The 17,984-nt window shown below is 28.5% G+C and overlaps 1 protein-coding gene across 2 annotated transcripts in view; it reads left to right on the top strand.

Moving 5' to 3' along the window:
- The window catches only part of LOC113005463 (ABC transporter G family member 20-like), a 34,874-nt gene extending 32,993 nt beyond the window's left edge, over window positions 1–1,881 (top strand). Inside the window, exon 14 of one of the 2 annotated variants that reach the window (XM_039458530.1) lies at window positions 101–1,881. In XM_039458530.1, the coding sequence (XP_039314464.1) occupies window positions 101–315 (215 nt within the window). In that variant the 3' untranslated portion in view covers window positions 316–1,881. The remainder of the gene's footprint in view (window positions 1–100) is intronic. The other variant, XM_039458529.1, reaches the window with a different exon arrangement.
- Window positions 1,882–17,984: the final 16,103 nt, after the last annotated feature.

Below are 17,984 nucleotides of genomic sequence, written 5' to 3'. Positions count from 1 at the left end.
AAAAATTAATATTAAGTACGTCTTGTGAAAGATTGTTTCACGTTAATCAATTTTTATTACACGTACATAATTTATGTACATAATTTATTCAAAATTATAGGATCTTTTTGGCCGTTGGAAGGAATGCCAAAATTTCTTCGCTGGTTTAGCAACGCTACGCCAATTACTTTGTCCTCTACATCCATCAGAGCAATTATTTATAAAGGCTCTTCTATAATTGAGTGGCAAGTTTTGATTGGTTTCTTTACAAGTTTAGGATGGATATCATTTTGTCTTCTTCTGACTATATTATATTTGAGATGGGAAGTCTCGTAATATAATATAGTCACAAGAAGACAAAATAAATACATCATTTTGTCTTTTTGTGACTATATTATATTTGAGATGGAAAGCGTCGTAATATTTGGAAAAGAAAATTCTTTTTTTAAAAAAACAACAGAAGGACGGTGCTCTGAAAATGATATATAAAACAAGCGCCCCAAGTATGCTGTTACTAGAGATTTTGCCCATCTTTCATTTTATCTGTCACATAATTTACTGCTCATCGGAGCACTTAATTCCTTTCTGATTTCTGAATTTCTCATTACGTTAATAGTTTATTGTATTTTATATCCTCTTTTTATTTTCCATTGTATTTTATACACCTTAAATATCTTTTAAATTTTGCATTAAATTACCGCGATTTTAAGAGATAGTTTCTCTCAAGTATTATACGTATGTCTTTAAATTAATGTTATTGTATAAAATATATTTTCTAAATATATATTTCGACGAATATTCGATTCATGATTTTGCCGAATAATCGGTATTTGGTTAAGTACCGAATAAACTATTCGTTGCATCACTAATACATTTTGGTTAGTTGAAACATACCCTGCACTTGTTTGATGTAATTTTTCAAAAGAATTTTCCAAATATTACAAGGCTTTCTATCTCAAATATAATATAGTCACAAGAAGAAAAACTGATGTATTCATTTTACTTAGTTAAAATGTACTCTGCATTAAACAAGTGCAGGGTATGTTTCAACTAACCAAAATGTATTAGTGATGCAACAAATAGTTTATTCGGCACTTAACCAAATACCGATTATTCGGCAAAATCATGAGTCGAATATTCGTCAAAATATATATTTAGAAAATATATTTTATACAATAACATTAATTTAAAGGCATACATATAATACTTGAGAGAAACTATCTCTTAAAATCGCAGTAACTTAATGCAAAATTTAAAAGATATTTAAAGTGTATAAAATACAACGGAAAATAAAAAGAGGATATAAAATACAATAAATTATTAACGTAATGAGAAATTCAGAAATCAGAAAGGAATTAAGTGCTCCGATTAGCGGTAAATTACGTGACAGATAAAATAAAAGATGGGCAAAATCTCTAGCAATAACATATTTGGCGCGCTTATTTTGTATATAATTTTCAGAGAATCGTCCTTCTGTTGTTCATACTTTTATTTAAGTTCGTGAGACAAATTGGTTTACTATCAAAATGAGCAATTTCATCTGAAAACATAATACTGAATTATTGCACACTATTACAATATGTAGAAATTTTGAAACTACTTATAGACTTATTTGTCATTAGAATGACTTGGTTCGTCGTCCAAATATTATTAGAGTTTTTGTTATCAAAGAATAATGTGTCGGAAGAAATCGATCTTCTTTTTATTCTCAATATTTGACAATGCTAAACAAATCCTCTGATATATTATGTTTACATTCGTATTATTTATTTTATAAAAAAAGAAATTTTATTATAAGCAAATTGTATATATATATTGTTAACGCTTTATTCTATATGAAATTTTGTATTCTGTATATAACAATACAATCCAATTAAAAAATAAAAATATTACGTCTAATAATAATTTTTATTGCTACCTACCACAATAAAATTTAGAAATGAGTATTTTTTTCACTTTATATACAAAATAATAGTCGTTTTATTCTTCTTATCTAATGAGTAACAGTAACAGAATGAGGTGTGTCTGTGTGTGCGCGTGTGTGTCGATTTACATTCCACGCGCACGCATGTGAGTTTAATGTTAAACATTTTTTTCTAACTGAAAAAGGAAAACTTATTCATTATTTTAACGTTTTTAAGTGTTTTAAAAATATTTTTAAAATATTTGAAGAACATTGTTTACCGATTGGAAATATGACCTTAAATATAGAAAGATAACATTTAAATATATTTACATGTGAAATGTATTCATTTATGTACATTTTACCACCTCTTTTTTTACCTTGTTTCTTTTATCTTTTACTTTCTTTACTTTGTTTTAACTTGAATTTAATTTTATTCTATACTTTATGGAATCACCAAAAAAGAACAATCATAATTTAATAAACAAAGAAAATATCAAATCTGTAATTCAAGATGTAATTTTCTATGGTGATTTCTCCTATATTTGTATTATTCTGTTATAAAAATGCTGCCATCTGAAAAGGATATGATCAGCATTTGTACACATAGATGTTCTAAACGTTCTAATACTCTTTGATACTCTGATACTCTTTGATAAGTGATGAACCTTTTGGACTTGTTGGTATCAATTGCGGTGGAAGTTTTAAATGCAAGACTTGTCGACCTAAAAGGATCTTTGGCGTGTGTCAGATTGGTCAAATGCGAGCTAAACGCAAAAACCAATGGTCAAGATCTAAGAAAACCTTATATTCTATCGTAGGTAGTCATACGCAAAGCACTACGATTTCTTTATTCTTTAAGAAAAACTGCAGACATTTCTTTAAAGAAAAAAATCCAGAACTTTGATCCTTATTTGAAATACTGAGAAAGTAATAATTCAAATAAGACAACATTATTTTTTAAATAAGTAAAAATAAAGTCACGTTACTCACACTGAGAAAAATGATCTGATTATATTAACAAAACTTATATGCTTGAGTATTTCTGATGAAATGGGTAGAGATGGGAGTGGGGAATTAATTTATTCGATCGCGCGTGTGTTTCACATCGGCATTATTCTAATAACAATCAAATTTCTGGTTATTATAACAAGATTTTGGTTATTATAATTAGAACGTTTGCTAGATTTTAATTCACTATAATGTCTGCTAATTTCTACAAGATTTCTGATTTGTCCGTTTTGGAACAGACATGCTGGCTGAATTTAACAGAATCTCTATTAATGTAACAAAACCATTTTTTTTCAGTGCGTAGATATATATTCTGGTGCAAACTTCTTTTATATTTTTTATGAATTAGAATATTTTTCAGATATACTCAGAAATTCTACATTTTGTCATAGAATTTTTCATACATGTGAATTCTGAAATATTCTGAAATTTCTAATTCCATGATTTTTTAAAAATATTTTTAACTTTCTTAGATTTTATAACATTTCATCAGAAATGTTATGGAACAATAAATCTTAAAAATCTCAAGATATTTTTCAATTAATATATATGAAAAATTCTAAGAAAAGATGTAATCTTTCTGAGTATATCTGAAAAGTGTTCCAAATCGTATAAAAAATATATCATTGTGATATAACGTAAATCTATGATTTTAAAAATAAGATTAAACAATTATAATTGTACTTACAAATACATTAATTTATACATATTGCTCTCCTTTATGCATGATTTTAATACCAAAACTTAAATTGATTTATATATGTACATTTCACTTTTATAACAAATAAAATTGTATAAATTAAATAATTTTTGTTGGATATAACATAACCATTTTTTTATTAAGCTGCTTTTAATACTGTAATTTTTTAATACTCGAAGAACTATATTAAAAATATTTATAAATTGACATTTTTAAGAAAATTTAAGATCTTATTGATATTAAATCTTACAGTATATTATGTTCTTATAATACTTATATTAGTTCTTTGAAATCTCCTTAAAGTTTACTGTCTCACAACCTCGTGGCAGATATTTAGAATGCCAATATAAATATCGCAATTATTTTCAGTTGCTCCATGCCTCGCGGTAAATTGCAAGGTATGCGACTAACGAGATAATTTTTCCGCTAATCAGAGTTAAAATAAAAATGGAATGCAGTTATAGCGTTATTGTGATGACAAGATGCACATTTGTCAGAAGGTTTCCGAACTCTGCATCGTAACAATATGCTGTTATTGTAAAATACGGACCGGATTTGAGGCCAAGTTGCTCGAGTAATTTTCCATGATAACACGGGTCTCGTAATCTATTGATCGCTCGCAATCCAAGGCATCAGTCATGGTTCGGAAGGGCTGATATTATGTTTTGAAATGCAAATCGTGCATTCTGCCATCCGCGAAAAATTTAGCCAATTTCCTTGTACGACTAATGACGCAATTTATTTGTCACCTGGAGCGATACTCGGTAGGGTAAAATAAAGTAAACGTAGAAGTGAAAGCTTATAACGCTTATAGCATCGAATTAAGAAAAAAAGCGTATTAGTTCCGTTTAAGAGCTGTTACCAATTTATATATATATCTATATATATATTACATATTTGCCCCGTGTGCTACTGCAGTTCTTATCAGTGATTTCATTTCGATAAGATAAAAGCTTATATTCTTCCTAGAAAGAAAAATAATTCCGCTCTACATAATACCAGAGTAATAAGATATACAGCAGCGAAGTGTTTCATTGCCATTCATTAATGAGCGATAGTATCGGGGTGCGCAGTATTTTAGGACAACCGCGGAAAGTAGCTACGCACGATACCTACGCATTTAAAAATATTTGTTAGAGAGCATTAGCGTCGTTTCGACGCGAGATCACGATTAAAAGGCATTTACCCGACACGGCGGATTAAGAGTGACGTACGGTCCGACCGTTACCTCGTTAAAAGTGTGGAATTACACGCAGGAATTATGCGTAAATCTGTCCGCGATAGCCGCTTTTAAATATCGGGCGCCGCTGGTGCCACCCAACTACATAATTTACCGGGCAAGTCGCAGTAAGTTCCTGAACATGAATCTTTATGTGGGAGTTGCAAATTAATAATAGATACGTGCGGGGTGAGACGGGGTTGGGACGGAACGGGGTAGAGATGGGGATGGGGAATTAATTTATTCGATCGCGCGTGTGTTTCACATCGGCATTATTCTAATAACAGTTAATTTATTTCGCTTTAATCGCTTATTAGCATACGATAGCATTCGATTGCGTTTAAATATTTCAAATTGTCTTTTTATGTTTATTAAAATAGTCTTTATTAATAGATTTATCTATTTTGTCTCTGCGTGGAACCTTCGACTAATTATTAAACGGTTTTTCAACTTCCGTTTTAAAAATGCAAAAGTATGTCTTATTTTATTATCATACATTCTTTAGATGATTGTAGATCATTTTCTAAAAAATGATAAAAGTTTGTAGCAGTAGCTCAGCAGTTTTATATTAATAGGCAACGTCCAGTTATATATACATGTTGTACATAATCTTTTCATTTTAATTTAAAAATAAGTAGATACCCATCTCAATTGAAAATAATAGTTATCCGAAATTCTTCAAACGTCGAAGAAGAATGCAATTGGCAAATTTCCGTTTTTTAAATTGGCTGATTAAGATTAGGACGGGTGGGTTTCTCGTTTCATCGATAAAATCACGCGCGTATCCTCTACGCCAGTCTACGTGAATGATGATAAAAGAACAGGTCCGGTGGCGGTATTTAGAAAGCTAGAAGGGGACGGATTAGCGATAACACGTTAACCACAGTGTACTGTCGCATTAGCGATAACGTAAAATTACTATGAGGCATAATTGCCTTGAATCGCGGGGCCATCAGCAAATAACCGCCGGTTTTATTGAAAGACGATCCCTGCTCTGGGTTTCCGCCGTAAGAAAAAAAAATCATTTTTTAATGATTAGATCATAAAGAATTCTTTCGAGTTATGTCAAAGTGTCGTACTATAGATATAAGTAAAAAATAAATATAATATTAGTCTGGTATAAAAATAATTGTGGTTTTCGTTGTTTTAAATTTTAATGCTTGTTCTGAAATAAATTCTTATTCAACAATGTTCACGTATTATACTATTTTAGAGCGCAAAATTTGTTTCACTGATTTCTACTGACGATTTGTTTTCGCAATTTATTCTTGTTTATTTTTGAGGTTGCTAAATTAAAAAAAAATAGGAAAAAGCAAATTTGAGCAATTTTAGTTTTACGTCCCATTTTAATTTATAAGTTTAAAATGGGACGTAAAGCAGCAAAAACTCGCAATATCAACCATTTGATGAGGAGATCGTCAATAACAAACATATAATACAACTTTGTTACCAAAAATTTCATTACAGAGACAGTAGCCTTGAAGATGAGAAGAATCGCCGACGTTTCTTTTTATCTTTAATTTGACAGAATGGCATAATGTCAATAAAGTGAAAACAGCTACTAACATAAATAGAGTGAATTTTGTGCTTTAAAATGATATATTACATAAACGTGGTAGTTACATGAAAGTTTATTCCATGATAAGTATCAGAGTAGCTTTAGTAGGAGATAATCTGGGTAGTCACTTTATTAGTGGATTCAATGAGAACTTTCACATGTCGGGTTATTTTTGTCGATTTTGTCGATATTAACAAAATAAAAGAAAATTCGCAACTTGTAACATCAAAATTTGAGAAAAGAACAATAGAAACTTACAAAGAAGATATAAATAATATAGTAAATGATAATCAAGTCAGTAGAGAAGTTAAATTAAATTCTGTTTTTAACAATTTGTTGAACTTTTTTCACGTTTGTCAATCTGGAATGCCACCTTGTATATCACATGATTTTTTTGAAGGGATTGTTCAGTACGATGTCATGTTAATAATAAATGAATTAGTTGGAAAAAAATTGTTGACTTACGAATATATTAATGAAAAACTTAGCAATATTAATTTTCAAAATAAAGAGAAAATATACTTGCCACCAATAAAAAAGTCAGAAAAATTAAATGGCACTCATAGTCAAAACATGAAAATATTAAATATATTACCTTTTGCCTTGATTAGAATAAATAAGTTATATGACTTTGAAGAATGGAAATTACTTCTTTTGCGAAAAATTGTAAACATTGTGTTAGCTTTCAAAATATCGATTGGTCAAATTGCGTTGTTACACTATTTGATAGAAGAATACTTAGAAACTCGTCAAATATTATTTCCATCTACAAAATTAAGGCCTAAATATCACTATTTAATCCATTATTCTAATTTATTCAGAAAATTCGGGCCACTACAACATTTATGGACATTAGCATTTGAGTACAAACATCAGTATTTTAAAAGTGTTCGTCATACGACTAATTATAAAAATGTCCTTTTTTCTCTATCTCGGAAACATCAACTTTTACAAGCTTATAACTCTTCTTTGAATTCTTTGTATTATAACAAAATTATATCAGAAGATGCAAGGCTGCTTGAACAAAACGCAATCTTTCAAGAGATAAACAAAATTCATAAAATTCATGAAAACCAATCTTATTTTTCTTTTTTGGCAAGGTTTAAGGGAGTAACTTATAAAAAAAAAAACAGTTTTGTGTCATACGGAAAAAATATTTTTGGATATTACAATCTTTATCAAATAGATTATCTTATTATCAACCTAGAATTTGAAAACTTATACTTTTTTGGTACCAAAATAAATATTTGTTATAATTCAACAAATGGATTATTTGAAAAATTAACAATAGAGAATGAAACAAAAATATTTATTAGTCATAAAGATCTTATCTCTCCTGAAACTGTCTTAATGCAAGAAATTGATGGCAGTCCTTTATTTTATTTCAAATCTGCACCTTTCGATAAACTTTAAATTTATCTATTATCTTTTATTTTTAGTTGTAAAAATGTTCATTTTTATTAAAACTTGATGTTTAACAGTTTGAAATATGTGACATGATAATGGTTAATGATAAAACAAGAAACTTATATAATATTTGTTCTCAATATTTTTAACGAATCTACACTTTTTCAATGTGACATTAAAATAAACAGTTTTTTCAACATAACTTCTGAATATATATATTTATTTTTATAAAATTTGATTAATATGTCATTTTTGTTGTATTCAGCTTTTTCAGAAAAAATTGAAATTTTGTATATGAGTGTTAAACTTTTTTCTTTGTACAAAGAGATACTTTGACATAGTTTTTATCAATTTATTTTTAAAAATAATTTTAAAATTAAGATTATATAAAAGCTGAGTTTTTTAAACATAAAATAATCTCTTGGTAGATCCATATTTTAAATGATTTTTTAAAATATTACCCTTAAAATCATAAGAATCGCAATTTTTTAAATTTTGATTAAATCTAGTTAAATTTTTTAAAATATCTACATTTAAATTTGATTAATATATTAAAGCTCTTTGAAGCTTTATGGGGTAATTTTGATTATTAAAATTAATATTGACTTCAATTAATGATAAAAGTTTTAACTTATTAATATCATATGACATTGGTACAGTGTATACCGATGGGTAAAAGATAAGAGATAGCATAGAAATATACTCTATTATTTTCAATAAACTATTTCAATAAATAAATTACTCTATAACATCTATCCCCTTGTTTCACAAACGAATCACCCGTTAGTACACGTTCCCATTTATTGAGGTTTTCTAATTATGATATCTTACACTTTCTATTTTAATTATATAAAGTTGCAGTTTGTCGGTTTTTTGTATTTACTTTTTAGTTATTCCAGAACGTTATAATATGCATCTTTTTAAAGTATGGACAAAAGGGGGCGAAAAAAAGCTTTTGTAACAATTACAGCAAATAAAAATATATGCAAGAATTTAATATCGCAAGGTTTGTTATTTTATTATATAATCCTTTTATACTTTTATATTTCTTTATAATTTTTTTATACTTGATTTTAAAAATAATAATTTGTTTCAACATCTAAAAAACTATAAATAAATGGAAATAGTCTAGTTTTAGAATTCGATAGAACACCGGTAACAGAAGATGAAGTGTTGTTGTTAATTAAGACCGAGACAGTCATTCTTTTAGAAGATAACGAGATTTTTAATGAAATACCGGACTCAGGTATTATTGCCAAAACTACTGAAAACTCTAGTACACTTGATATATCTAAAATACCATTCATTAAATCGGATCTAAATACAAATATAAACTATGAGAGAAAGGAAAATATACCAGATAATTTAAATCAACAATAGTCTGCGATTATCAAAGTAATCCACGTCAAGCAAGAAGAATTTAATTTTACTGTTTATAAAGCACCCTGGAATAAAGTTCCAATTGATATGTTAAAAATATGTGAAGAAGGTATTAAAAATAAAAGCATTATTACTGAGATCTGCCACATAATAGTGAATGATATTAGACAAATAAATAAAAAAGTACTGACTACAATCTTAAAAAAAAAATTGCTTTTGAAATGATACAAAAATACTCTGAAACCTTCATGGATAAAGATGAAGATGGACACATTTTAGGTGACGGATCTTGTTCAATGTTTCATAAACTTCGAGAACGCTGCTGTTACATGAAACGAATAGAAAGCATACAGAAATCTATAGAAAAATCGAAAACAATTCAAAGTAAAAAACGGAAATTTCACATAATGGCAGGTTGTTCAAATTATCAAGATTTACATTCAACAAATGCTAAACATATGAGGGCAAAAAATTATAATGAAAACTCATTTGAAAAAATGATGGAAGATGGTTATACAGAACAACGTAAATTTTTAGAAAATTTTCAAGAGCTACCCTCTTTGACTGACATACAAAATGAATTTCCAATTCTTTTCAAACTAGAAAGTATTATATTTCATTTCAATAAACTTACAGGTAAAAAATTAGAAAAATTATCTAACATTATGAAAGAGAAGTCCACAAAAATAGTGGAATACGCTATTCAAAGTAAATATTTAAAATTAGATAATAATGAAGATTATTGTATTCAGTCATTGAGATTCTTTGCACTATATTTTAAAGAGGATTTTGAAAAAATGTATTACAAAATTGAGGTAAAAATTTTTAGGCGTATATACTTTACATTTTAATATTTGATTTATAAATTTATATCATATTAATAACATTCAATTTATTTCAGAATAAAAATATAAATTTAAATGAAATATTACAAATGAATGCTCCTTGTATCGTTTCAATTGGTAAAATTATTGTTATTATTTTGAATGGGAACAAAAATTAATAGCGTTTTTAAATAATTTTTTTTAAATACATTATAAACGAAATATTTTCACATTCATAGCAGATTTTAATGCTGATTTTATTGTGTAATTTTATGTATTTTTTTAAGTTCAAAAAATTGCATGCCCAATGGATTTTTCGGTTATAATACAATTCTAAGTTGAATGAGAATTAGTAATATTAAATTGAAAATTAAATTAATAATAAATGATTGTAACTTGCATCTAAATGTGAAGAAATTCTTCGTTAAAGGCATATATAACTTTGTTTATATTTTAAGTGCGATCAAACGTTGCGTACATCTGTCACTGCACACAAAAAAATACATGCTATATTTAAATAAATATTAGTTATTTCAAATATTTCAGTATTTCAAGTATTTAAGTTTATATAGCCGCAAATCTATCATCACAAACATTACATTTGTTTAAAATGTATTCTGAATTTTAGTAATTTATTACCTCAATCAAGAATATTAACTTAAAACAAAAATTCAATTTGTTTATTATTTTGACTTTTCTTTCACATAATTTTATAATATTCTTCAAAAGAATATTAATGCTTATTTTAAGAATATGTCAATAAGTTTTTCTGAAATTTATGACAAGTATATTTTAAGATTATCATCTAGAAAATATTCTTTGTTAAAGATAATGTTGTTACAAAAGAAGAAAAGTAAATTGAGTAATTGCTTTTCTTAGCAATAGAATGATATTTTTCTGTGTATTATAAAACAATTGATTGATAATGTATTATCCATAAACCTTGATCTTAAGAAACTACACTGCAGGAATGGACACTATTAATGACAATTTATCAGTATCTGAAGTCAGAAACATAAATTTTACTACTTCGTCATCTGAAAACATATATCAGTACGAGTTACCTGAAGTTTTTGAAAATTACGCTTCAAAATTGACAGCCATTACAGTAGATTCACAAATGGATTAAATGGGAAAGTCCCAGATGCGCACAGACCCGATCGGACACCACCAATCACGTAATCTAATTTAACCCAACCAACGGAAATACTCTAGGCATCGGCCGCTATAATTGGTGGTGTCCAATTGGGTCTGTGCGCAACTGGAACCCTCCCGATCAAATTCAGAACAAAAATTTGCAACATTCTCGCGATAGAACTGATGATCTAATGTTCGAAAACTTGAGTTCTCCAAATGAATTAATTTTACCACCAAATTTAATTCAAATGGATAAAAACAGACAAGGAAGAATTAAGGTTGCTTCTTCGAAGTTGGAATCAAGAAGAATTAGTGGATCATCTACTAAGTAAATGTTTATACATCTATATTTCAATGTAAAATATACTCTTCTGTTTTAGGTGAATACACAAAATCATGAAACGGTATCATATTGAGAAATTTCTAAAACCATTCGATCTTGCTACTCAAATATTATTTGAAGATAACTTAGAGCATTAGAGATATTGTTTAAATCTTCCTCTGGTAACATCAAACAAGAATTTTTCCAACTTAACTAGACCATCATCTCCATCTTCATCAAGTATATCTGTGCCTTCGACATCTCGATCATTTCGTGTTTCACCTTATATGAAGATGTTAACTCCAGATGAGAAAAGTATAATAACATTATCACCTATTTTAAATAAAACTCCAAAAGGTGTCATGTTAGTAGAATTCTATAAAAAATATGGAAACTTTGAAGATGAACAAAAATCATTGTTGATCAGTACTTGTGCTCATTACTTCGATGAAAATAATATTAAGATGTCGATGATAACAAGTTATAAACTTGAAAAAGAAATATAAAGATTTCCTACTGAAAAATTAGTAAGTTTATTTGAGATGTAGAAAAAAATAATATTTATGTGACAAAATGATTAATTTGACTTGATCTAGTTAAACATTTTTATTTTTTTTAATAAAAAGAGACAGTAATTGAAACATTATTTGGATTAAGTTACAGCAACAATAGTTTTCTTCATTTCATTTCTGCACGTAAACTGTACAATAAATAAATTAGAGAAATAAAATTAACAATTTTTAATTAAAAATAAAATAAAATTTTAAATCCTATAAATGTTGAAAATTACGTGCATAAAGACATAAAATATAAATTATTATCATAAATATAAAATCTTATAAACTATATTATTTATTGGAAAAGTTATACTTTTATAATTTTAATTTATATTTTTTAATTATATTTATAAAATTTTATTATGATTGTGATTTAATTATCTTTTTTGTGTAAATAATTTTTATACTTTTAAATTTTATCGAATGAAAATGTTTAATAAAGTAAGTGGTGACTAGATGGGATCAAATTAATCACTGAAGATCAGTAAATACAATACCTTAGATATTTACTTTATAAAACTTATTTTTATAGGAATATTATCGAACATGTAAACGTGGAAAGTTATACAATAAATATTCTAATTTAAAATCTTCTCTTAAAGCATCAGTTGGGAAACATATTTTGCTAATGAAAACAAAAAATTCTAACGTAATTCAACGGGATCATCACAAAATATTTGGTAAGCACATATTTTGCTTAAACATTAACATCTGCTGTTACATTACTGGCTACTGTGCCAGTTTTGGGGCCTAATTCTTCAGACGCTTTTTTTGTCAATTATGTTGCCAAACATTAATTATTACAGAGAACAAAACAGTAAAAACTGTTATACTATTTAATACAAAATACATTTCAGTTTGTAAACATGTTTTTAAAGTTTTATAGTTTTATTTTTAGTTTTTGTTTAAGAAATATTACCTAAAAACAAAGTAGTATGCAAGTATTGGTAACTTTCCTTCAATTAATATTTAATTTCTTAATTCCAGAAAACGATGCGGAAAGTTGCATTAATACACTCAAATTTGATAACCTCACATCGGAAGAATTTGACAACTGTTGGAAAGCATGTGGCCAATATAGATTAAAAGAAATAAATAGTCTTGCAAACACGGCAGCTATTTTTGAGAAGTGGCCATTCTATAAAAGACCATCCGGCTTTAGATTGCTAAATTATTGAATATTGAATAAAAATTTTAAACTGATATACAATTTGATTTTTACAATGTTACAACAGATTGACATGGATTTTAATTTCTTATTTGATACGGGAAAAGGTCTATTAAGTGGGAGACTTACTTAAATAATCTTATATCGTTTTTATGCAATGACAATCACATGAAAGATAAATCGATAAAAGCATATCTACAAATATTAAACGAGGAATTGTTAATACTTCCTGAAAGTAAGTTATGTCATTTTGTAAGAAATTTTAGAAATTTGGAATAACTTATTATTAATCTGTCAAATATATATTACTTTATCACTTGTAAGAGTTTTTTATCTGTTTGACTTGATTCGTACAGATGGTCGTGATGCGAGTTTTCTGGAGTCTCCACGGTTACTTCCGTTCCAACCAAAAAAATTGTGAAAAAAGATTCAACTGGCAAAGAAAGTACCACAAAGTTTATTATTAGAGATTATCAGAAATCTTTTGTTTATGTTGGCAAATCTTACCAAGAAATAGAGAATCATCTTATGCACCTAAAAAGTTGGAAAGAATCTATTCAATCCTTTATTTTGTGTGTTGTCTCGAAAATATATCGAGAATAACAAACATTTACGTGTATTTCGACGATGTTAAATATTCCTTTAATAACTTTCTCAGGGCAGTTGACAAAGTATTTAAAATTTTTCATGTATTTAATTTAAGTTATCCGATTGAAAGTTCAATGTTTTAGAGTTTTATTGAATCAAATTTTTTTAAAATTAAATCTAATAATTCCTTTTCTAAAGTTCACGTATTAATAAAAAATCTTAAAGTTGTATAAAAATATTAACCGTATTTTACTTTCTTATATAATGTATAAAACATGTAATACACACGTATTTTTTTATATAATATTATGTAAAACATGTGCAATATTATCTATACATGTAAAACTTACATGCGTAAACATGTATAATAATGTAATACACATGTGCATTCAGCATAATACATTTAATAAAATTCTTTTGGAATAAAAATTCTTATTTTGCGTTTCTACTTTAATCTAAATATCAGTTTTTGAACAGTCATCTTTATTTAACTTCTATTTTTAATTTAATTTTGAACAATTCGATTTATTTTTGAAAATAAATAGAATTATTAGTTAAAATTGTTCACAGATGGATTAGTGCTATTAGTAACAGTACTTGCTTAAACAAAAATACATTTAATATTAATAAAATTGTATTTATTAACTGGATATCTAATTTAAATATTTAACCATGCTTGTTGATATAAAATTGTAAATTTTGATTTGTCACCATATTACTAAATTTTGTAATAATTTAGTTAAGTAATAAATCTGTTAAGAAACTAATAAATAACAGATTTAACAATTTTATGTATACTTTTAATAAATTTTTAGTAAAATTAATTATCATAATACCATACTCCCCTTAGAAAAAAATTATTACTCCAAGTATTAAATTGGTTAGTTAATTTTTTATTTTAAGTATTAAAAACACTAACAACAATGCTTTTAGTACTTAAAATAAATAATTAATCACTAATCAATTTAATACTTAAGAAATAAATTTCTCTGAGAAACAAATATCATTTTATAATATCAATAAACATAATTATAATTTAATAAAATAATTCATGAAATTAATAAATATATTTATTAATACTAATATGTACAATATATTTCTCAATTAGATTGTTCATTGATTTAATAAAACTTTTCAATAAATCTACGGAAGAATTTATTAATACAACGCTAAGTCAATCATATCATTTTATAATATCAATAAACGTGATCATAAAATAATGAAATAATTCATTAAATTGACGATTACATGATTACTAATATTAATAAAATACAGTGCATGACTCAATTACATTACTCAATGACTCAATAAAATTCTTATTATCATAATAAATTCATGGAAGATTTTTTCAATTAACATAATCATTACAATAAATTTTAGTAATAATTTAATAACTCAAATCATTCTTTTATAAAGTCTAAACCATTATAATAATAAAACAACACGTCGTTGGACCAATTTTAATAAATTTTTTCATTAGTTCAATAAATATTTTTATTGTACTTACAGATTTGGTTCAGTATAGTAGCAGCTTGTTACGTTCCCGACTCTGCGTAGCATTCTGACGATACATCAGTGCAACGCAGTCAAATCCGACATCTGTCTTGTTGGTCTCGTCGCTCACCAGTGTGATGTCAGACTGCAAAAAACCACAGATTTATCGATTACTGTTCTGCGTGACAATTAGTAAAAATAACACGTGCTGCGTAAGACGAATATATGAATAGAAATTCAACACGATGCGTCGTAAAACTGAATTTCTCCACAAAAATAATTTCATCGTAGTTCGATAACGCATTTCCTTCTACGAGTGTACAAATCCACTTTGCATCGAAAACTAGAATTCCTAGAAAATCACGCGTTTTCCAAAGCACTTACCGGATCTAACGCTTCAGAGAGCTCAAGAAAACTATCAATTCCCCATAAAAACTCTCGACGTCTATCGGATTTTCACTTTCAATTAGATACAGCAGATATTTCGCAAATTACCCGCTATTAACGACACAAACAATTCATTACAGGTCTAAACGGAAGACTCGTCCGTCTCGAATACACGTATTATACACGCAATTCTTGCCTCCGAAATCCTAGCGATCGTTAACAGAGAGGGAGAAAGAGAGGGAGGAAGGGAGAGAAAGAGAGAGAGAGAGAGAGAGAGAGAGAGAGAGAGAGAGAGAGAAGCAGTCAATTCGCCTTACCTCGGAAATAGAATGTATCTCGCAAAATCTCCTGTGGCACGAACCGTGTAAACATCGACGGACTACGCGGCATGAACGGAAAACAAAGCGTTCACGGCGCGTGGCGTGTTAGTGGAATTAAAAAAAAATAAAAATAAAAAAATTCTTTAGGAATGACGGGAAGGAAGAGAGGAGGAGGGAGGCGGTCGGAAAACACATTCCACAGCTTTTCGCGAAATTTCGACTCTCGAATCTCGAAATCGTCGAGCGACTATCTCCGCTCGATCAATCGTCTTCGTCGCGAAAATTCCTCTGTATACCACCGGCTCACAAATTGTGTTTATTTACGTTCTCCGCGACACAGGACATTCCTTCACGTCGTATCGACCAATCTAATGGAGGAATAAATTTTCACACGAGCTGCGCACGTGATCGGAGGAATCGCCAAAGTTAATTAGGACCGGTTAATTGCGATCGGGCCACGACTTTACCCCCCCCCCCCTCCCACGACAATCGTAAATGAGAACTTACCGGTTGCATCAGCATGTCTCCACGACCGTCCCGTCGCAAGGAAGTAGCCTCAAGAATGTGCGATGTGGACCTCATCTCACCTCGACGATGCTCACTCTCGCACGATTTCAAGAGACACGAGCGAGTCGACTCGATCCCATCTGCCACTAACGAGCAACAATAACGTACAGTAAATACGCAGTAAACTTTTCGGGCTGCGCGCTCTGCGACAAGTTACGCGCGATTGATGATGGCGACGGCGGCACTGGCGGCAGTGGCGACAACGGTGGCGACGGCGAGGGGTGGTGTCTCGGGAATTGTGGGGAATCGTGGTGGGAGATATTTTAAGCCGCGCGTATGAGGATCGTCCTAGCAGTGGCTCCCCGTTCACTGACTTATTGCCGATGACAGCGACGGAAACGAAACGCCTATTCTTCCATATGCCGCGGTACATCTATCCCGCCGCGAGTTCAACTAAAGATCTCTCTGCTCTTTCTCTCTTCGCTCCCCCTTCTGCATCACTGCTTCGTCTTTTAAATTATTTATTTTTCTTAAAATTGTTTTATTTTTCTTATCCTAAAACAATCCTTAATAAATATTTTATTTATCCTTTCATATTATAAGATAAACTTTGTTCTTTTCTTTAGAACTGATTTCAGGGTTAAAAATCGTATATTCACGACCAAAATTATTTGTTGGTCATTAGGGAAAAAAAATAAACCTGAGAAGTCTGCAATTTTTAAATTTTGATAATTTTTAACTTGTATACCCTAAACAACATTCTTAAAGCTTACATGAGATAAAATAAAATCCATAACTTTTCAGGATTTGCAAGGTTTTTTTTTTAAGTAGTGGATACCCTGATAATTCATAAATATCACATATTTTCGCAAAAATGAAAAAATTTATTTTAGTTTCGAAATGTTCATTAAACTTCAATCATTCTTATAAATAGGTTTTTAAAATTCTTTTGTTTGAGATTAAATTACTTTAAAATTCTCCATTCCATGAAATTCAACGTTATTTAAGAAAGATGTTTAAGGATCCTAGTTTAGAAGAACTTTCAAAAATTAGAAAAAATTTTTTTTATGTTCTTATATGTAGTAGAACATCTAAAAATCGGAATTTCGGAACTCGAGAAATTGATAAACCATTTAGCTATCCAATCGCGCGCTGAGATTGGAATCCGACCGTTCGAATCACAACAAATGATTCTATTGCCTACCGAAACAACATAAAAAAGACAAATCTTATTAAATAAGTTATCTATTTTATAGACAGGAATAGCAGATTAATAACGAATTCGGTTTATAATTAACGCATGCATTAATTATAAACTTATTATTAAAATTTGATCAAGTTATATAAAAACTGACAAATCTCAAGAAGAGAGGTTACAACAAAAATAAACATTGTTTTTAGTACAAGGTTTGTTCTAAAAAAAAAAATGTCCGAAAAAATGGATTGCTTCCTGGTGATTCAAACTTCCCGAGTAATACTAAATAAATACAACACTAAGAAAAATACAATATTATATACACTAT

Source organism: Solenopsis invicta, chromosome 16 (assembly GCF_016802725.1).
Source record: "Solenopsis invicta isolate M01_SB chromosome 16, UNIL_Sinv_3.0, whole genome shotgun sequence".
NCBI classification, from domain to species: domain Eukaryota; kingdom Metazoa; phylum Arthropoda; class Insecta; order Hymenoptera; family Formicidae; genus Solenopsis; species Solenopsis invicta.
Note: the sequence above shows the minus strand (reverse complement) of the source record. Positions and strands in the feature narration are given on the sequence as shown.